The sequence below is a fragment of the Ovis canadensis genome, chromosome 8 (genome assembly GCF_042477335.2).
Source record: "Ovis canadensis isolate MfBH-ARS-UI-01 breed Bighorn chromosome 8, ARS-UI_OviCan_v2, whole genome shotgun sequence".
NCBI classification, from domain to species: domain Eukaryota; kingdom Metazoa; phylum Chordata; class Mammalia; order Artiodactyla; family Bovidae; genus Ovis; species Ovis canadensis.
The window spans coordinates 41,006,846-41,028,248 of NC_091252.1; the positions used below are offsets into that span (position 1 = coordinate 41,006,846).

Below are 21,403 nucleotides of genomic sequence, written 5' to 3' on the forward strand. Positions count from 1 at the left end.
CCGTCTGTGTCTTTGGAGGAATACCTGTTTAGGTCTTCTGCCCATTTTTTGGCTGAATGTTTTTTTATTGAGTTGTATGAGCTGTTTGAGAATTAAGCCCTTGTCAGTCATATCATTTGCAAATATTGTCTCCCATTCTGGAGGTTGTCTTTTCATTTTATGGATTCCTTTGCTTGTAAGTTTGCAAAAGCTTATAAGTTTGATTAGGTCCCTTTTATTCTTGCTTTTATTTCTATTGAGAAAACATTGGTATGATTATGTCAGAGAATGTTTTGCCTATACTCTCTTCTAGGAGTTCTATGGTGTCTTACATGTCTTATATTCAAGTCTTTAAACCATTCTATTTTTGTGTATGGTGTGAGGGTATATTTTAACTTCACTACTGCCTTGTTGAATTCATTTATCAGTTGTATGTTTGAAGTGTTAGGGTATTCTATAGAGTATCATGTCATCTGCATATAGTGACAATTTTACCTCTTCCCTTCTGATTTGGAGTACCTTTTATTATTATTATTATTTTTTCTGATGGCTGTGAAAGCCAGATCTATTGGAGTAAAAATTCTTCCTTGTCACCTCATTAGAGCAGGATATCTCAGCCTCAGCACCATTGACATTTGAGGTCTGGAGACTATCTGTACGCTATAGGATATTTAGTAGCACTGGTCTCTACCCACTAGATACCCATCCTACCCCCTCAGTTGTGACAGACAAAAATATCTCCAGGCATTGCCAGATGTCCCCAGGGGGCAGAATCACATTGGGTTGAGATGCACTGCATTAGAAACATCCATATCTTTTCATCATGTTGGTCACATTTTCAGAGGAGGCCTTGCCAAGTTGGCATTATGAAGCAGCTATCTTAGAGTGGGCTGCAAGAGTTCCATAAATCTTTATGAATTGCTTTTGTTTCTGCTGTTTCATAAATATGTTCCAAGTCCCTTGTGCTATAGAGGACTATGAGAGATCAGTTTTTGACACTTGCTATGACCAAATCAACATTCTCTACCACCAGACGTCTTTTTTCTTATTTTGATTTTCAAAAACAGAGAAGCCTGGAATGGGTCAAATCCCACCAGCTAAGCTGAAGGACTTAATTACCAACAGAGTGAAAAAAACCTTTCAAATGGCCCTTGCTGCTTTCTAGCTATTAATACTGTCAGCTCATCCGGTCTCACACAACACATTTTAACTTTCTTCCTCTTTAGAAGACTCGACAAGGTAAGGAAATTAGTATGCCAATCCCCTTCTGACCTGTGAGGAAGCTGAAGCTCAAGAGAGGTTAAGGCCAGAGTATGACCAAGGTAACCCAACTTGGTATGGGCAAGGGCCTAAAAACCAGGACCCCTGACATATCACTAGGTCACGCTGACCCTCACCATGCAAGAGATCTTCAGCTTTCTATTACTTTCCAAAGAGCAATCAAGAGACAGTTTTACTATAAAACTTGTCATTATCTTCCTCAAGTTGGGACATTTGGTTTAGAGGGCATTAGCCTACTATGCCCCTCTTTGTCTGGCAAAGCAATAAAGCTATCCTTTTCTACTCCACTTCCACCTTCCTCCCAACAAAAAAAAAAAAAAAAGAAGAGAGGGAGAGAGGGTGGGAAAGAGTGGAAGAAAGGCACAGGGAGGTGAAGAGAATCATGGTCATTACTATAATCTCCTAAATTAAAACTCTAACTCATGTTGAAATTAATTGTACTAATTATTTTTACTGATGTAAAAGCGTAACTAACAAATGGTAAAATAGGAAAATTCCTTTTGTTATACTGCAGAGTATTATTTCTTCCTGGGAGTTTATTTAAGCTTTCAAATAAAAATCCATTTTTCCTGAGTTTTCTGAAATCTGAGCTGATAAGGCTACCAGACTCACGGGCCCAAACATCACACTACTTTGGGCTATAGAAGTTTCCTGTCAGTTAACCTGAATTCTCAAGCATTTCTGCAGGGCTGATAAGAGGACCCCAGCGAAGTCTTTTTACATGACATAGTCTAACAAGTCTCCTATTTGAGCCGACCCTTCCAGTGCTAGGAAACTGCTCCTGAGAACCTGCAAACCAGTTTATTTCTGCAGCTGCCCTTAGATGATGTGTATTATGTGTGTCCTTTCTATGACTGCTGTTTTTTCAGTCCCTTTTACAACACTGTCTTGACAATTAAAATAATTGGCCTCTGATGCTTTATTCTCTTCACTGATAAAAAAATCTGTGTATTTCCTACTTTCAGCTGAAAAGTACACCATCAGCTTAAACCAGAAGGGGTCATTACATTCTTTCTGTAAGGAGTCAATGTAAATATTTTAGGCTTTGTGGGCTACATAAGGTCTCTATATGTTTCCCTCTCTCTCTTTTTTTAAAAAAAAAAAAACAACTCTAAAAATGTATAAGCCGTGCTTGTGTGTCAGACAAAAGGCTTGTGGCTGCCTTCGTCTGTCAAACCCTTGACCTAAACAGTTAATTTTAAATGGGCCCGAAATATACCATTTGGAATTAGTTGGAACAACTTTACTATCTAGACCTCTGGAGACAAACTGAAGGGAACTAAGGCCAACATGCTGGTAAGTGAGAAAGATCAGTGGAGAAAGGGGTTGTCCAGTGCTGCTGCTCTAAGGAGAGGAAGGTGATCTGGACTCAGCTTGGTTTTGCCTTAAGCCCGAACCCAGGGAAGCTAGTCGACGGGAAAAAACTGAAATAAAGACACTAAGAACAAGGTCAATTTATTTTACTCTGCCTCCCGAGGCTTTTAACCTGGGAAACAGTGGGCTGACCATGTAAACTGTCTTTGAGTTCAGTTCATTCATTACAAATCTCACTCTTGCTCATGAGGTCAAAAAGCGAATAAATCAAGCCTGAGAGGGAAATCCAGTCCAAGGGAAGCGTCTTCAAGAGCCACAATGCGGATCCTGATTTGAAACTGCTCAGCATCTTCTACAAATGGTGGGAGAACTTTATTTTAATAAAAACATCTTCTTTTGAACCTGGCCCCTTCCTGCACCACTAGAAAGCATCTTTGTCACTGAAAAGCAATCCATTTATTTGAGCATGCTCTTTTTAGGCAACTGTAACTTCTTCCACCGTCGTAATGCCACTCTGTACTTCTCATTGCTGGTCTTCTCCTCCAGCACTTTTTTCAGGATAACCCTCATCACTGTCTCTGTTTCTGCTTCTTTATCCTCTCCAATAAGAAGATCCAACGTATCTCCCACTTTCACCTGAAAATTAAAAAGAAAACAGAGCTATCATTTTGAGAAATGCAGGCCAATGCAAACATCTCTACTTTGAGTTTTCCCCAGAGAACCACTCCCTGGGGGCAGATGCTCCTTTGAAACAGTCACTTATCTTAGTGCCTCCAGGTGAAAGGGCCTCCCTCTCTGGGAAGGTGCCTCAAACCCATGTGGCTCAACAGGGATCAGTGTCCCTCCTTCAGGCTGAGACAGCTAGCTGCTTGAGGATGGGTCCTGTGTGGCTCTGGTTTTCATCCCTATTGCATGACTTTAGGAAACACTTGAATGGAAGCATTTATTTTGGTAACAATGGCAAAAAACAAAGGAAGTGGGACATAATCTTAGAGAGTATGAGCACAGTAATTACTACAGGCACTGGGAAGACAATTTTCAGTATAACACATTCATTGATTTCAACCCAGATAAGCTACATCATTGCATACAGGGCATAATTTGTTAGAAATTCATCACAGTGCAACAACAGCTGTATCTCTTAAAGAAATGGAAGTAAAGAAACTGCTTTCCAGTACTGGCTAGCCCCAGGACTGACACATCATCAGGAAGCGATAGGACTCCACGAACAAGGATGGAATGCCCCAGAAAAGAGGATGCTGACCTGGGTTAAAAGGGCTGAGATCAAACCCATTTTTATCCAGACAGGAGCTCTGGCTTGAGAAAGTGCAGGACATGCCCTGGGGGGCAGTCACATTAGTGCTGCCAGGGTGCAAACAGCCCAAGACAGACACCGGGTCCTGGCAGCTCAGTATCCCAGGGGATCTGCCCAGCAACTCAGGAAGGGGCTAAACTGACCCAGGTGTGATATGTGGCTTCTACTACAACACACTCCAGGGTGACCAGAGGCCATCTCAGACCACTCACCACTGCTTCCAAGCCGGGGATGGGCGCAGGGTTGAAGAGGCAGGGCAGGAAGACAGAGAGGGACCCTCATGTGTGGGCCACGGACTCTTAAGTGGGCATAGGTACCCGTTTAAAAGGTTGCTTGGGGGCTTCTGTTTAAGAAGCCATCGTGCCAAATGCTTTTTACTGCATTTTCCAATGAATACTCCCTAAGGCAGTCCTAACTTCATGCTGTTGGAATATCTGTACTTCACTAAGGCAAGCAACCCATTCAAGACATCCATAGGCCCAATACTCAGTCAACAGCGTGGGAATGCACACCTGCTCACTACGACGCCATACTGGTCAATCCTGGCAGCTGGATGTAAAACTCACAAGTGAAGTGAAAGTCACTCAGTCATGTCAAACTCTTCGCACTATACAGTCCATGGAATTCTCCAGGCAAGAATACTGGAGTGGGTAGCCTTTCCCTTCTCCAGGGGATCTTCCCAACGCAGGGATTGAACCAGGTCTCCTGCGTTGCAGGTGGATTCTTTACCAGCTGAGCCACAAGGGAAGCCCAAGAATACCCGACCCAGGAATCAAACTGGGGTCTCCTGCACTGCAGGTGGATTCCGGAAGCCCAAAACTCAAAGGGCTGATTTTAAACCATTAACTTTCTCTCCTCTGGGCTGAGAAGCAGAGAGACTAACACCACAGCGAGGCATGATGACTGCTTCTCTTTGTGGGTATGAGGGCATCATCTGGGCCAGATGCAGGGACAGAGGAGAGTCAGTTCTCCTGAAGTTCTGCGGGGTTCAATTTTTAAAACATGACCATGTGGCCAACCTATATAGGCACTTAAAATCAATGTTCAGAAATACAAGGCTTGGAAACTCTGCTTTACCTTTTTTGGCATAACTCTGTGTCATTAAAATTCCTTTTTAAATAAAGGAATACATTAATTCATATGATACAAGATGTAAAAGGCATAAAAGGATATACAGGGAAAAATCAACCCATATGTATCCTTAGCAGCTGGGCACAAGCCCCACGGAGCAGGCCACGGAAGGGGAGGTGTTCTTCATTCCCTTCAACTGTGGGAGACGGCACAGTAGACACAAAGCAAAACTGGCTGGGATTAGGGGCTGTTCCAAGTATCTACATTTCCAATCTCCCCTTAGCTGCAGTTACTATGGCTACCAGGCCTCCTAGAAACAAGGCAGCCGTGTGTTAATGCTGGGCCCTTCCTTTGCTGACCCTCAGGAGAAATCTGGAAGGCAGCCAAGACAATAGAACACCCAAGGCAGAATGAAGAAGCAGCAATTAGACTGTAGTTAACAATATCTCAAAGCAGAGGGAGAAAAAATAGATCTGTGGTATCTGCAAATGAGGCCCTGGCAGAGGCATCCTGCACCAAGAACAGGTCTTGTGTTTGGAACACTGCGGCTGGTGAGAGGGGGCTGGGCTACACAGGAAAAAGCAATTAAGGGACAAGAAGGACTTGATGTCCAGATGCCTGTCTGGAGTGCCTGACTTCCTGCAGCTCACAGAGCAAGGGCTGACACCCGCAGTCTGAACCTGCCAGGGCGGGTGCCTTCAGAGGGACAGGGGTCTTGAGACTTGGTGGCCAAGACAAGCACTGGGGATCCCCTCTTCAGTCCACCCAGCTGCAAGAACCACGCTGAGCACAGGCAGGGCCTCTGAAGACAGCCTCCGTGCTCACCTAGGCCCACAGCGGATGGCTCACACCCTCCCATGTCCCAGAGGAATGGGATGCAGCTCACGTTCTCCGATCCCGGAGTCGCTTTGAAATACGAGAGAAGCTAAAATGAAAACCTTCAAAAGTGTGTCTAACTCCGCTGGAACATTTATTCCCTGGACACTGACTAGGAGTTAGAGTCTGTCTGCCAATGCCTCAAGGGTCAGTGTCTGCCACAGTTTTTAAGGGTCTCTGCCATATACTTTTTAAAACTGTCTTGTTAACTTTTACTATCATTATTATTTTTCCCAATTATGAAACTGAAACATACTCATAAAAAATTCAGAAAATAAAACACATGAACAAATAACTCACAATGCCCACTCAAAGATAAATACTGCTGCTGCTGCTGCTGCTAAGTCGCTTCAGTCGTGTCCGACTCTGTGCAACCCCATAGACGGCAGCCTACCAGGCTCCCCCGTCCCTGGGATTCTCCAGGCAAGAACACTGGAGTGGGTTGCCATTTCCTCTTCCAAAGCATGAAAGTGAAAAGTGAAAGTGAAGTCACTTAGTCGTGTCTGACTCCTAGCGACCCCATGGACTGCAGCCTACAAGGCCCCTCTGTCCATGGGGTTTTCCAGGCAAGAGTCCTGGAGTGGGTGGCCATTGCCCTCTCCAAAGATAAATACTACTAGTATTAATATTTTAATTCTAGATGTATGTAACTTATTTTTACAAAAATACATTTTTATAAGAATATATATATATCATTAATTATAACACCAGATACTAGAAATTCATTTTCTTGTAACACTTATGAATAATTCTGTCACAAAACAACAGTATCAACAGAGCTATCAGGAAATACAGAAACTTTTTGATGGCTGCTCTGCACACAGAGCAGTGTAACTTCTGCTGAGCTGAACAGAATCGCACATCTGCTCAGGTTACAGCAGGCCAAAGAAACCTCTACATGGATCAAACTTTTCTTTTTGGCCTGATTATTATGATTTCATAGGGGCTAACATTAATAAATTAAGAAGTTTAATTAATAGATTTTTTCCAGTTCTGATAGTGACTTGTCTTAAAATTTTAAAGAAAAAGAGGAAGCTTCATCTCAAAGTCATTATGGCTACAAACAGCAAGTGGTCTGTGTGACTGAAGCTGTGTGGCTAGGCCTGAGGGAGACCTCAGAGGTGGTAAGACAGACATACCTGAGGAGCCACTGATGCCCGAAGGAAGGAGCCCCAGGGGAGACTGGGGAAGGCGTTAACTGAGTACAGAACAACACACAAAAATATTTGGTTGTCATAGTATCTTACCGTTCTGCTTTTCTTCCATAGTTTTTCCCCATTCAGCCTGAGTTCACCTTTGTAGAATGCATCTTCCACTTTGCTTAAAAAAAAAAAAGTCAAAGTGCTTTAAAATAGAAATATATTCAAAACAATTATATAATTTTGAGAAAAATACTGGCTATTAATAATCCTTTCTCTGACAGTGACCGGCCTCCCCACAAAATCTCCATTCTGGGCATTGGGAAAGTGAAAGTCAACTGCTCCCATAGGAATCTAAACAGGGAGACCAAACGGCACTGCTGAGTAGATGCGGCTGCTGCAAAGACCTGCTAGAGCGCAGGTAAGCAGCGCTCTGCGGGGACTTCACGTGGGTGATAGCTCCTGTGACCCATGACAGTCAGAATGAGGGGTGCTACCTTCCCCTCACGTGCTCTGAGAGAGAAGCCAGTTACCACACCTGTGGTGAGGCTGTTAAGAAACCCTCTGCTGATCTGCACTGAGGCTGGGGAAATGCCAATCCAGTCACTGCTGACCTCTCAATTTAATCAGTGGGGCGACTAGACCAAGGCAGATACAGACTCCTGGTGATTGATGTTGGGGGTTTTCCTAATAACAGTACTAGCTGCTACTGTGAGAGACAGGGAGGCCCTTAATGAGCCTGCCAGATTTTAGAGAACATTCAAGTCCTGATGAGGGTGCCTGTGGGCTCAGAGTCATCTTTATGAGTCTTTAAGTTTCATGGATTAAAAAATCAAACTATGCCATTAAATTAGGACATAAAGGGACAAATTAGACAAAGGAATCTTAATTTCTTATTCCTAGGGCAGTTCTTACTTTGCATGCAGTATGCACACAATGATTGCTAAAGGAATGAATGAACAGTAAAGATCACTATTATGTAATAGGTCTAGCAAAGAAACAATGAGATTAAAGAAACCTTGAAGGTTATGCTTAATATCTCCATACACTATATATATGAACACACATAGTATTTTCATCATCATAGCTAACAAAAATTGAGAACCCATGTGCCACACATTGTTGTAAATGCTATAGAAAGATAGACTGACTGACTTAATCCTAGCCACCACCTTCTAAAGCCAGTTCTATTACCCTTATTTTACAGATGAGGGAACGGCACAGAGATTTTAAGTAACTTGTCCAGGGTCACAGAGAGCCAGGATTAAAGCCTCAGTAGTCTGGATACAAAGCCTGCAGTTTTAACCACCACATTATGCTGCTTCTAAGATATACCATCTCACGTAGCATTTGTGAAACCCAGATGCATTCTGTGCTTGCTATATACATCTAACATGGTGATTCCTTTTTTCCTCAAGAAGCTGTTTTTACATCAGTGGTTCATCTTACAGTTGATTAGGTCTTAGAGTCAAGGAAATACAGCACATGGGATTTGCAGGCAGTCATTTGACTTCTTTGGGAATTCGTTTTTTCACTTATGGGATGAAATAATTGGACCAGGTTCCTGTAAGCTTCTTCCACATCTGTGGTTACCCTTCACTGTAATATGAGCCATGTGATTGGTAATGCTGCTTTAAAACAACCAAGACAAGTGATTTTGTATGAAAACGCACACACTTACTTCCTTCCGATATCTAGGCCCGTCTTCAGGATAACGTCATACCGGAAAGACTGTACTACTTTGTCCAGGTCTTTATAGTCTTTGACCTCACTGGGGTTGTCCTCGGGCTCCTCTTCCAGCTCACTCATCTCATTATGGTCCCTCTCTTCATCAGAGTCCCCTTCATCTTCCACTTTTTGTAGAGTCTTTTTAGTGGATTTTTTAGAGCTTATATTACTTTTGAGTCTTATGGAAAATGGAAAAATATATTCTGGAGATATTAGAAGCCCTGGGAGCCTCAGTGAGAAACTGTTATGGCAGAGTGTTTTATAATTTGATGCATTTAACTTGGCACTAGACAAATACAAGTATCGATTCCAGGAAGCACAGCCTTTATGTGAAGGTGTCCCTCGCAGTGCTCTGCAGAGTCCAATCCAGGCATCTGGCTTTCTTAAAACGCTGCCGGGCAGTCTGACACTAGTCATAGCCATGGCACATACTACCTGAAACAGACAATTCAGTTTTAGTTCACAAGTGTGGTATCTTGGCATTCTAACTACATAAACCATACACACTGTGAACACGTTACAGCTGATACTGTACCATGTTCCCTCCTACAAAAGGCCATGTTGGTCCTCATGAACCAAGGCCATGCACACTGTACCTGGTGAGTCTTCCGGCTGTACTTAATGTACTGACCTCATAGGACGGTCATGAAGGTCAAACTGGATGCTAATACACGTGAAAACAGTTTCCACTCTTCTCACTCCCCCAAATTAGCTTGGGTACTGACTGCTCAGTGCTTCACCAGCCCCCCCGCCCCCCCGCCTGCCTTTGGCTATGTCGTGCAGCTTGCAGGATCTCAGTTCCCCAACCAGGGATTAAACCTGAGCCCCAGCAGTGAAGAGTCCAGAATCCTAACCACTAGGCAACCAGGGAACACCCTTATTGATTTATTTTAGGAAAAAAAAAAAAATCTCAGAACAAGAAACACTGTCTACTGACATACATTACAAGCTTACAATAATGGACTTTGCCAAGGATACCAGATCATCACTTTATAAAACCCAGAGTAAGTCTCTAAACTTTCAACCTCCAACTGCAGCAAATCAGAGCTAGGAATGAGCAAATTGTACAGATCTGCATTCTACCCCTTTCACATCTTTTTGCTAATGGATTCATTAGCTAGCAGAGAAAGAAAGGGCCTGAGACCCACTAACTAGGTAATTGTTCCCTGAGGCACTGAGGTGCTGTCACACCCCATGTCCTGTATGCGCCACTGCGAGAGGCCTCTTGGAAGACCGCACCCCGTTTCTTCTAGACTTTGTCCCAGGCATCTTGAACCTTGCATGTTGTATCATTTTGCTGTTGTAAATCATAGCCATGACCCATAGCTGAGTCCTGTTGAGTCTTCCCAGTGAAATCAGTGAACCTAGAGGTGGTCTTGGGGATCCTGACATAGTATCTGACTGCCTATTCGACATATCCATTTGGATGCATAACAGGGACTTCATTCTTAATTGGCCCTGAAACAAACTCTGATATATCTCCAACCCCAAATCTGCTCTAGCTGCAGCCATCCCCATCTCCGTTAATAGTAACTCCACCCTTCTAGTTCCTGAGAAGGAAAGCTTCCAGTCACTCTTGACTCTTTCCCCCCTACTCAAATCCATTATGTCAGGAAATCATGTTGGCTTATCTCCAAAATGTTTGGTTTCCCTTTCACCATTACCACTGTTAGCACAGATTCAGGCCTCCATCTATCATCAGAGTGACTACCAAGGCTCCATCACAGTCTGTTCTCCATACAGCAGTCAGTCAGATTGACTCTTTTAAAAAGGAATTTGTATCATGTCTCTCCTTCCCTCACAATCCTACAAAAGCACTGAAAAACAAACTCCCTCCCTTGCCCTGTAGGCCCTGTGTGATCTGGCCCCTCCATTTCCTCTCTGACCTCATCTCCCGCCTCTCTCACCCTTGCTTACTCAGCTCCTTCCTGAAGATACTAGTACACAACAGACAAACTTCTGGGTAGACTCCTTTGTTGCAGGTGCCCTACTACACCCTTAGTCCAGGTTATCTGCAGGGATAACTCATTTTTAACTCAGTGAAGTCTACTCATTCCAACTCCATTTAACAGGTATCTTGTCCTCCCAATCTCCCCTGTTCTACTTTCTTCCATCATAGCATTATCTGCTATCATGTTATATAATTTACTGGTTTTCTGTGTGTGTGTGTGTGTTTTTTTTTTAATGACTCTGCTACTGCTGCTGCTGCTAAGTTGCTTCAGTCCTGTCCGACTCTGTGCAACCCCAGAGACAGCAGCCCACCAGGCTCCCCCGTCCCTGGGATTCTCCAGGCAAGAACACTGGAGTGGGTTGCCATTTCCTTCTCCAATGCATGAAAGTGAAGTGAAAGTGAAGTCGCTCAGTGTGTCCAACTCTTAGCGACCCCATGGACTGCAGCCCACCAGGCTCCTCCGTCCATGGGATTTTCCCGGCAAGAGTACTGGAGTGGGGTGCCAATGACTCTGCTAGTAGAATATAACCTGTTACCGGTGCTTTTTTCCTCTGCTCAAGCCCAAGTGCCCAGAATAGTGCCTGGCACGTGGTAAGTGCTTGATTAAATACTGTGAAGTGAAAGCATAGCAAAAGAATCTATGCATTAGAATGAAGAGCAAAGATGAGATTGGGTTGAAGGATAAGAGGTTAGATCTCCAGGAGCCTTCCATATCAAAGCGTGGACTTATCCAGAGAGCGTGAGAGTTATAGAAAGATCTTAGGTAGGGAAGTATACGGCAGTATTGCTTTTTAAAAGATTTCTTTGGCGCGACAGCGTGGCCATAAAGGGATGGTCGCGGCAGGAAGCCTGAAAGTGGTTTTGACTGAGATCTTCAGGCGAGATATAAAATCTGTGAACTAACCAAAGTCTGTAAGAAAAGCAACGACTGGAATGCAGAGGCGACGCTGTCCTGAACCCGCGGGACACTTGGAATCGCTCCATGTTCCTGAGCCTGTTAACTATTCCGAATGGAGAACCTGATTGAACTGCTTTTAGGTCAATTGAAACTAAAAATCTCTTGGCTCAGAGGCTGACAAACTGCTGAGACAAGGTCATGTTCCCCTCGCTCCCTCCCTACCCCTTCGGGCTGCGCACCTTCGCAGGTTCTCAAGGTCAAGGGAAACTGGACACCAGAGTCCTCGAGCTTGCAGTCTGCGTCTGCAGCCAGCAGGAGCAGCCAGACCCAGGAGCGGATAGCTTTGGCCCCCCGGGTCCACGGGGCGTCCCGAGCTGGCCGGGCCGGGGCAGGACGCGAGACACTCACGCGGAGCCCTGGCGGGAGCGCAGCCAAGGAAGAGGAGCTCGCCGCTCCTGTACTTCCCACGTGCGCGCGATGAAGCAACAGAGGGGGGCGCGGGCTTGGGTCACCGCTGGCCCGGCAGGGGCGCAGTTACCTGTACGTCAGCGCTGCTCCTCCCTCCCCGCCCCCCTCCCAGCCGCCTTGCCGACCGCCCGCCTCCAGCCCCCGCCCTGCCTTTGCCCCGCCCCTTCCGTCGGCGCCGGCGCGTTGAGAGCGGGCTGGGCGAGGCTCAGGGGCGCGGTGATGGCGACGCAGCGACCTCTGCTGCAAGTCGTGACTAGGAGGACTGCGTGGGGAGTGTGGGCGGCCTGGAGGACAGATTTGCTGTGAGCTGAACCGGAAGCCACCTCCGGGTGATTGATTCCACGTGGTTGAAGAGTTTTTTTTTTTTTTTTAGATAAGTAATTTATTTTTTATTGCGACCCCGTGGGCTGTAGCCCGCCAGGCTCCTCTGTCCATGGGATTCTCCAGGCAAGAATACTGGAGTGGTTTGCCATTTCCTTCTCCAGGGGATCTTCCCAACCCAGGGGTCGAACCCGGGTCTCCTGCATTGCAGGCAGACGCTTTATCCTCTGAGCCACCAGGGAAGCCTGATACGTTATACTACATAAATTATTGGTATACAAAATAGTGATTCACAATTTTTAAAGCTTATACTCATTTGCTGCATTCTTCCTGTTTTATAAAATATTCTTGTAGTTTATTTTAAAGTGAGTAGTTTGTGTGTCTTAATCCTGTATTTCTATATTGCCCCTCCCCCTTCCTTTCTCTACTGTTATCCTGCTAGTTTGTTTTCTGTATGTGTGAGTCAGCCTTTTTATTATATTCCCTGGTTGTATTTTTTAGATTCCACATATAAGTGATATACAGTAATTGCCTTCCTCTGACTTATTTCACTTAGCATAATGCCCTCCAAATCATCCATGTTGTGGTAAATGGCAAATTTTCATTCTTTTTTGCAGCTGAGTAGTTTTCCATTGTCCTTGCGTCACATCTTCTTTACCCATTCTTCTGCTGAATTAGTGTTTTGTTTTGTTTAAAAATATACCCAGGAGCAGAATTGCTGGGGCACATGGTGGTTCTATTTTTAGTTTTTTTGAGAACCTGCCATACTGTTTTCCACAGTGGCTGCATCAGTTTACATCCCCACCAGCTGTGTACAAGGATTTCCCTTCCTCCAGTCCTCACCGTTGTTTGTTATTTGTGTTCTTTCTGATGATAGCCATTTTGACATGTCTCTGATGGTATTTCATTGTCGTTTTAATTTGCATTTCTCTGGTGATTAGCTATGTTGAGCATATTTTCATGTGCTTGCTGGCAATCTACATTTCTTCTTTGTAAAAATGTCTGTTTAGTTCTGCTCCATTTTAAAATCAGGTTGTTTGTATTTTTGATGTCAAGTTGAATGAACTGTTTATATATGTTGGATATTAACCCCTTCTTAGTTATATCATTTGTAAAATTTTTCTTCCATTTAACAGTACCATTTGTGCAAAAGCTTTTCAGTTTAATTAGGTCCCATTCATTTATTTTTGCTTTTTATTTCCTTTGTTTTGGAAGAAGGATCCAAAAAAAATTGCTGTGAAGTATGTCAAACAGTGTTCTGCCTGTGTTTTCCTCTAGGAATTTTATGGTATCCAGTCTTACATTTAGGATTTAATCCATTTTGAGTATTACTGCATATGGTATAAGAGAATGTTCTAATTGCATTCTTTTTCATGTAGCTGTCCAGTTTTCATAGCACACTTGTGGAAGAGACTCTCTTTTCTCCACTGTGTATTCTTAGCTCCTTTGTCATAGATTAATTTGCCTTTAGTGTGTGGGTTTATTTCTGGGAAGACAGCTTTTAAAAATACTGTGAGCCTTGAGTTTTCTGGAATCACCAACCCTTTTGAACATCTTTGAGAGTTATAAATGTTGTCTCCAGAAAAATGCACATACTCCCCAGAATTTATAACCTGCTTGGTTGCATTTGTGCAGTAAGCAAAGGCAGTTACAAATTATATCTGGTGCGGAAGTGATAAAACTTCATATATTATATGAATTTGTTGCAGGAAGGGGGACCCCTTCCAGGGCCCAAGAGTGGGCCGTTGTCTAACACTTGGAAATGAATTGTCCAAGGAGACACGCAAACTGACAGACCAAAGATTTTATTGGAAAGGGGCACCTGGGCAGAGAGCAGTAGGGTAAGGGAACCCAGGAGAACTGCTCTGCCACATGGCTTGCAGTCTCAGGTTTTATGGTGATAGGGTTATTTTCCATGTTGTCTTTGACCAATCATTCTGACTCAGAGCCCTTCCTAGAGGTGCATACATTGTTCAGCCAAGAGGATGCCAGCAAGAAGGATTATGGGAGGTAGTGTCTCCTTTCGACCTTTCCCAAAGTCTTCTGGTTGGTGGTGGCTTATTCCTTCTGTGTTCCTTAGTGGGACCGCCTGTCCTAAAACAACTCATGCAAATAGTTACTGTGGTGCCTGGCCAGGGTAGGCGGTCAGTTAGTGTGCTTCCCCTAACAAATTCAGATTATGCTGTTGGCATTTTACGCAGGTGATACACAGCTACATTTACTAGTTTAAGTTATTTGTAAAAGACTACAAATACATTGTTAAATCTGCCAGTAATAGGAGTTAATCAGTATTATTATCAACTGAGAAAATTACTGTGTTATTATGCATGATTTTGGAAGGAGATAAAAGAATACAGTGCTGTTGGATTACATAAAATGAACTTAGTCGCTGGCCTTTAGAAAAATCAGCATTTTGTTAGATGACTATTTTTTTAACTTTAAATTGCTAAATAATATTTTAAAAAACTGCTGTGAGGTTAAGAAGTAGTTTTGTGTGTGTACATATGTATTTGTGTTTTTTAAATTTTTTTCATAGAAACTGGCCCCTGCTGTGGCACATTGTAGTTCTGACTAGTTTAGACCACCTAGAAGGCCAAGTTTGCATTCCCTCATAGGGCTACACTAGGTCAGAAGAAAAGACACTGAGAATTGAAATGAGAGTTGAGCTTACAAGTCTGGACTCCAGCCTTTAATATAGCTCAAATATTTAATTGTACATAAAGCGATGACTAAATCAGAGCACTTTTAGTTTTACATATAGGTGAGTTTTAAGTTATATTTTATTCTTTTAGCCACACCACTTGGCTTGCAGGATCTTAGCTCCCCAACCAGGGATTGAACCCAGGTCATGGAAGTGACAAATGCCGAGCTCTAACCATTTGGCCACTAAGGAATTCCTTCTGTGACATTTCTTAAATTGTAGTTCTGAGAGTCAGGATGTCTCTGGTCAGAGGATCATAAACCAAGTGGTCGGGGTGTCTGTATTTATTGTGCCATCAAGAAACAGCATGAATTTACATGTTTGTGACACTGTTGATGGACTATGACTTCTTTCTAGGTTTTTTGTTGGTTTTTGGTTTTCATATAGTTAAAAATGTGCTCATGAATTGCTTTTTTATTTTCACGTTTTAATTTACTATCTTTTTAACAGAAGAAAATCAAACAGTTTAACATGTATACATGAGAGAGACCCAGAAAAACTAAGTCACCAAAATGGTTGAAATACCATTCTGAGCTAAAGATAAAAGCGCATGTTGAGAATGGGAAATTAGAAGTGGTCAAGCAGGAGATGGCAAGAGTGAACATTGACATTTTAGGAATCAGTGAACTAAAATGGACCGGAACTGGCAAATTTAATACAGATGACCATTATATCTACTATTGTGGGCAAGAATCCCTTAGAAGAAATGGAGTAGCCCTCATAGTCAACAAAAGAGTCCTAAATGCAGTACTTGGTTACAGTCTCAAAAATGACAGAATGAGCTCGTTTCCAAGGCAAACTGTTCAGTAACACAGTAATCCAAGTCTGTGACCCAGCCAGTAATGCTGAAGAAGCTGAAGTTCAAGGGTTCTATGAAGACCTACAAAACCTTCTAAAACTAACACCCAAAAAAGGTATCCTTTCATTATGAAGTGAAGTGAAGTTGCTCAGTTGTGTCTGACTCTTTGTGACCCCAAGGACTGTAGACTACCATGCCCCTCCATCCATGGGATTTTCCAGGCAAGAGTACTGGAGTGGGGTGCCATTGCCTTCTCCAGAGGATCTTCCCAACCCAGGGATTGAACCTGAGTCTCCTGCATTGGAGGCAGATGCTTTACCATCTGAGCTGCCAGGGAAGTCTCCTTTTCATTATAGGGGACTGGAATGCAAAAGTAGGAAGTTCAAGAGATACCTGGAGTAACAGGCAGATTTGGCCTTGGGGTACAGAATGAAGCAGGGCAAAGGCTAACAGAGTTTTGCCAAGAGAACACACTGGTCATAGCAAACACCTTCCAACAACACAAGAGAAGACTCTACACATGGACATCACCAGATGGTCAATGCTGAAGTCAGATTGATTATATTCTTTGCAGCCAAAGATGGAGAAGCTGTATATAATCAGCAAAAATAAGACCAGGAGCTGACTGTGGCTTAGATCATGAACTCCTTATTGCCAAATTCAGACTTAAATTGAAGAAAGCAGGGAAAACCACTAGACCATTCAGGTATGACCTAAATCAAATCCCTTATGATTATACAGTGGAAGTGACAAATAGATTCAAGGGATTAAATCTGATAGACAGTACCTGAAGAACTGTGGATGGAGGTTCGTGACATGTACAGGGGGCAGTAATCAAGACCATCCCAAGAAAAAGAAATGCAAAAAGGCAAAATGGTTGTCTGAAGAGGCCGTACAAAATAGCTGAAAAAAGAGAAGCAAAAGGCAAAGGAGAAAAGAAAAGATATACTCATTTGAATGCAGAGTTTCAAAGAATACAAGCAGAGATAAGAAACCCTTCCTCAGTGATCAATGCAAAGAAATAGAGAAAAACAATTGAATGGGAAAGACTAGAGATCTCTTCAAGAAAACTAGAGATACCAAGGGAACATTTCATGCAAAGATGGGCACAATAAAGGACAGAAATGATACGGACCTAACAGAAGCAGAAGAGATGAAGAAGAGGTGGCAAGAATACACAGAAGAACTATACAAAAGAGATCTTCATGACCCAGATTACCATGATGGGTGTGATCACTCACCTAGAGCCAGACATCATGGAATGAGATGTCAAGTGGGCCTTATGATGCATCACTGAACAAAGCTAGTGGAGGTGATGGAATTCCAGTTGAGCAATTTCAAATCCTAAAAGATGATGCTGTGAAAGTGCCACACTCAATATGCCAGAAAATTTGGAAAACTCAGCAGTGGCCACAGGACTGGAAAAGGTCAGTTTTCATTCCAATCCCAGAGAAGGGCAATGCCAAAGAATGTACAAACTACCACACAATTGCACTCATCTCATACACTAGCAAATTAATGCTCAAAATTCTCCCAGCCAGGCTTCAACAGTACATGAACCGTGAACTTCCAGATGTTCAAGCTGGTTTTAGGAAAGGCAGGGGAACCAAAGATCAAATTGCCAATATCCATTGGATCATCGAAAAGCACAAGAGTTCCAGATTATCTCCTTTGCTTCATTGACTATGCCAAAGCCTTTGACTGTGTGGATCACAATAAACTGTGGAAAATTCTTCAAGAGATGGGAATACCAGACCACCTTACCTACCTCCTGAGAAATCTGTATGCAGGTCATAAAGCAACAGTTAGACTGGACATGGAATAACAGACTGGTTCCAAATTGGGAAAGGAGTATAGCAAGGTTATATACTGTCATCCTGCTATTTAACTTTTATGCAGAGTACATCTTGTGAAATGCTGGACTGGATGAAGCACAAGTTGGAATCAAGATTGCAGGGAGAAATGTCAACCTCAGATATGCAGATGACACCACCCTTATGGCAGAAAGTGAAGAGGAACTAAAGAGCCTCTTGATGAAAGTGAAAGAGGAAAGTGAAAAAATTGTCTTAAAACTCAACACTCAAAGAGCTAAGATGATGGCATCCAGTCCCATCACCTCATGGCAAATATATGGGGAAACAATGGAAACAGTGACAGACTTTATTTTCTTGGTCTCCAAAATCACTGCAGATGGTGACTACACCCATGAAATTAAAAGATGCTTGCTCCTTGGGAAAAAAGCTATGACCAACGTAGACAGCATATTAAAAAGCAGAGACATTACTTTGCCGACAAAGGTCTGTCTAGTCAAAGCTATGGTTTTTCCCATAGTCATGTATGAATGTGAGAGTTTAACCATAAAGAAAACTGAGCACCAAAGAACTGATGCTTTTGAACTGTGGTGTTGGAGAAGACTCTTGAGAGTCCCTTGGACTGCAAGGAGATCCAACCAGTCAATCCTAAAGGAAATCCATTTTGAATATTCGTTGGAAAGACTGGTGCAGAAACTGAAACTCCAATACTTTGGCCACCTGATTTGAAGAAGTGACTCATTGGAAAAGACCCTGATGCTGGGAAAGATTGAAGGCGGGAGAAGGGGACGACGGAAGATGAGATGGTTGGATGTGATCAGTGATTCAATGGACATGAGTTTGAGCAAGCTCTGGGAGTCAGTGATGTACAGGGAAGCCTGGCATGCTACAGTCCGCAGGGTTGCAAAGAGTTGGACACATCTGAGCGACTGAACTGATTGACTGACTTGATACCAGTGGTTCAAGGATGGGGTTGCTGGTAAAGATCAGGGTGTATGCAGAGCATGTACTCCTTTGTTCTCACCTCAGGTGGTCTCCTGACGAGGTTCTGTGGTTCTCAAAGAGGTTTTCAAACTGTGACCTTCTCTGGAAAGAAGAATGATTCATCAAGTAGTTAACATGTTCCATTTGTTGGGTGTTTCAGTTCTGCCAAAGACTTCAAAGATATTTTATGTGTATCCTTTGAGATGGATCCAGGATCCTGCCCCCCATCCCACTGCTCTGCAGTGGAAGCAAGGCCTCTTAACCCCTGATCACCAGGGAAGTCCCTGTGATGCTGAGCAAGGCCTCATAGGGCACCTGGACATGGAGCCCATTTTGTCCCCCACTTCTTATAAGCAAGACTCCAGCCTCCATGACTTTCAGTTCCAAACTACAGAGCAGTTGCTAATCAAGGGAAGAACAGCAAGGAAACCACCTGAGGTGAGATTAAAGGACCAGAGAGGCTCATCAAGATTAGGAGACTAGACCACCTGAGACCCTGCACACACCCTAATCTTGTCAGCAACCCCACCCTTTGAAACTTTGCAGAAGAAGGAATATAAGACTGTTAATGTCTTGATTAAAAGTTAGAACTGGACATGAAACAACAGACTGGTTCCAAATAGGAAAAGGAGTACATCAAGGCTGTATACTGTCATCCTGCTTATTTAACTTACATGAGAGTACATCATGAGAAATGCTGGGCTGGAAAAAGCACAAGCTGGAATCAAGATTGCCGGGAGAAATGTCAATCTCAGATATGTAGGTGACACCACCCTTATGGCAGAAAGTGAGGAGGAACTCAAAAGCCTCTTGATGAAAGTGAAAGAGGAGAGTGAAAAAGTTGGCTTAAAGCTCATCATTCAGAAAACGAAGATCATGGCATCCGGTCCCATCACTTCATGGCAAATAGATAGGGAAACAGTGGAAACAGTGTCAGACTTTATTTTTGGGGCTCCAGAATCACTGCAGATGGTGATTGCAGCCATGAAATTAAAAGACGCTTGCTCCTTGGAAGAAAAGCTATGACCAACCTAGATAGCATATTCAAAAGCAGAGACATTACTTTGCCAACAAAGGTCCATCTAGTCAAGGCTATGGTTTTTCCAGTGGTCATGTATGGATGTGAGAGTTGGACTGTGAAGAAAGCTGAGTGCAGAAGAATTGATGCTTTTGAACTGTGGTGTTGGAGAAGACTCTTGAGAGTCCCTTGGACTGCAAGGAGATCCAACCAGTCCATTCTGAAGGAGATCAGCCCTGGGTGTTCTTTGGAAGGAATGATGCTAAAGCTGAAACTCCAATACTTTGGTCACCCCATGCGAAGAGTTGACACATTGGAAAATACTCTGATGCTGGGAGGGATTGGGGGCAGGAGGAGAAGGGGACAACAGAGGCTGAGATGGCTGGATGGCATCACCAACTCGATGGAAGTGAGTTTGAGTGCACTCTGGGAGTTGGTGATGGACAGGGAGGCCTGGCGTGCTGTGATTCATGGGGTTGCAAAGAGTTGGACACTACTGAGCGACTGAACTGAACTGAATGCCTTGATCCTTATCATATACTCTATCATATACTATAAAACCTTTCCCTACTCACCAGGGATGGAGAGGGGGTGGAGTTCTTGAGAGGCACTAGCCTACTGTGTTCCCCCTTGCCTGGCAAAGTAGTGAAGTCACTGTTTCTGTTGCAGGAAGGGGGACCCCTTCCAGGACCCAAAAGTGGACTCTTGTCTAACACTCAGAAATGAATTGTCCGAGGAGACACGTGTGCTGACAAACAAGAGATTTTACTGGGAAAGGGCATCCAGGTGGAGGGCAATAGGGTAAGGGAACCCAGGAGAACTGCTCTGCCACGTGGCTGGCAGTCTCGTGGTTGGTTTTATGGTGACGGGATTAGTTTCCGGGTTGTCTTTGGCCAATCATTCTAATTCAGAGGCTTTCCTGGTGGCAAGCATGGCTAAGCCAAGATCGATGCTAGCGAGAGGGATTCTGGGAAGTGGACGGACACGGGGTGCCTCCTTTTGACCTTTCCCGAGCTCTTCTGGTTGGTGGTGGCTTATTAGTTCCGTATTCCTTACCAGGATCTCCTGTCATAAAACAGCTCATGCGAATGGTTACTAAAGGACTTGCCCAGGGTGGGTGATTTCAGTCAGTGTGCTTCCCCTAACGTTTCTCCTCTGTAACTGTCTCTATTTTGGGCGCATAGAGAGCCAAGATTTTGGCAACACCTGCACTGTGGTTTTTTGGCTGCTCCTCCCTAGTCTCTCCATCCCCTCCCTTACCTATTAGCAGGTGTTTGAATCTGCCCTTTGGGACTCAGCAAAGGTCATGAAGGCTGGAGTCTGTTCTCTACAAACAGTGCCCAGGAGCCTTACAGGGTCCTGCCTAGTTTCAGTCACATGGCCTTCCCTGTCTATATCCTGTGACTCTCAGTCTGCAAGCGTTTCAACCTCAGGCAGTTTCTAGGGTGATGAGTGTCTGATGGATCTCTTCTCCCTGGAGATAGGAGGAGGAAGCTGTCATAAGGGAAGATTTATACCCTTCCTTCAGGCAAGGCGCTTCCCTGGTGGCTCTGATGGTAAAGAATCTGCCTGCAATGCAGGAGACCCGGGTTTGATCCCTAGGTCAGGAAGATCTTGTAAAGAAGGGAATGGCCACCCACTCCAGTACTCACATTCTTGCCTGGAGAATCCCATGGACAGAGGAGTCTGGTGGGCTACAGTTCATGGGATCGCAAAGAGTCGGACATTACTGAGCGAGTAACAGTTTCT

At 43.8% G+C, this 21,403-nt stretch overlaps 1 protein-coding gene across 4 annotated transcripts; it reads right to left on the minus strand.

The window, feature by feature from the left end:
- Positions 1-2,696: 2,696 nt before the first annotated feature.
- On the minus strand, positions 2,697-12,197 carry MTRES1 (mitochondrial transcription rescue factor 1). 4 transcript variants are annotated; one of them, XM_069598243.1, is made up of 4 exons: positions 11,792-12,197; positions 8,657-9,138; positions 7,084-7,156; positions 2,697-3,210 (listed from the first exon to the last, which is right to left on the minus strand). In XM_069598243.1, the coding sequence occupies exons 2-4, from the start codon at positions 9,124-9,126 to the stop codon at positions 3,031-3,033; spliced, it is 723 nt and encodes a 240-aa protein (XP_069454344.1). In that variant the 5' UTR covers positions 9,127-9,138; positions 11,792-12,197; the 3' UTR covers positions 2,697-3,030. The 4 variants fall into 4 exon arrangements, with proteins under 4 accessions (XP_069454344.1, XP_069454346.1, XP_069454347.1 ...); XM_069598245.1 differs by having other exon boundaries at positions 8,657-9,134; positions 11,792-12,194; XM_069598246.1 differs by having other exon boundaries at positions 8,657-9,134; positions 12,091-12,163.
- Between the last annotated feature and the right edge of the window lie 9,206 nt (positions 12,198-21,403).

Excerpts from the sequence above, each read along its gene's own strand:
- MTRES1 (XM_069598243.1), bottom strand. The coding sequence starts at position 9,126 with ATGGCTATGACTAGTGTCAGACTGCCCGGCAGCGTTTTAAGAAAGCCA. Across the intron at positions 7,157-8,656 it reads GGCCTAGATATCGGAAGGAA|CAAAGTGGAAGATGCATTCT; the intron begins GTAAGTGTGTGC and ends TTTTTTTTTAAG. Across the intron at positions 3,211-7,083 it reads TATGGAAGAAAAGCAGAACG|GTGAAAGTGGGAGATACGTT; the intron begins GTAAGATACTAT and ends TTTAATTTTCAG.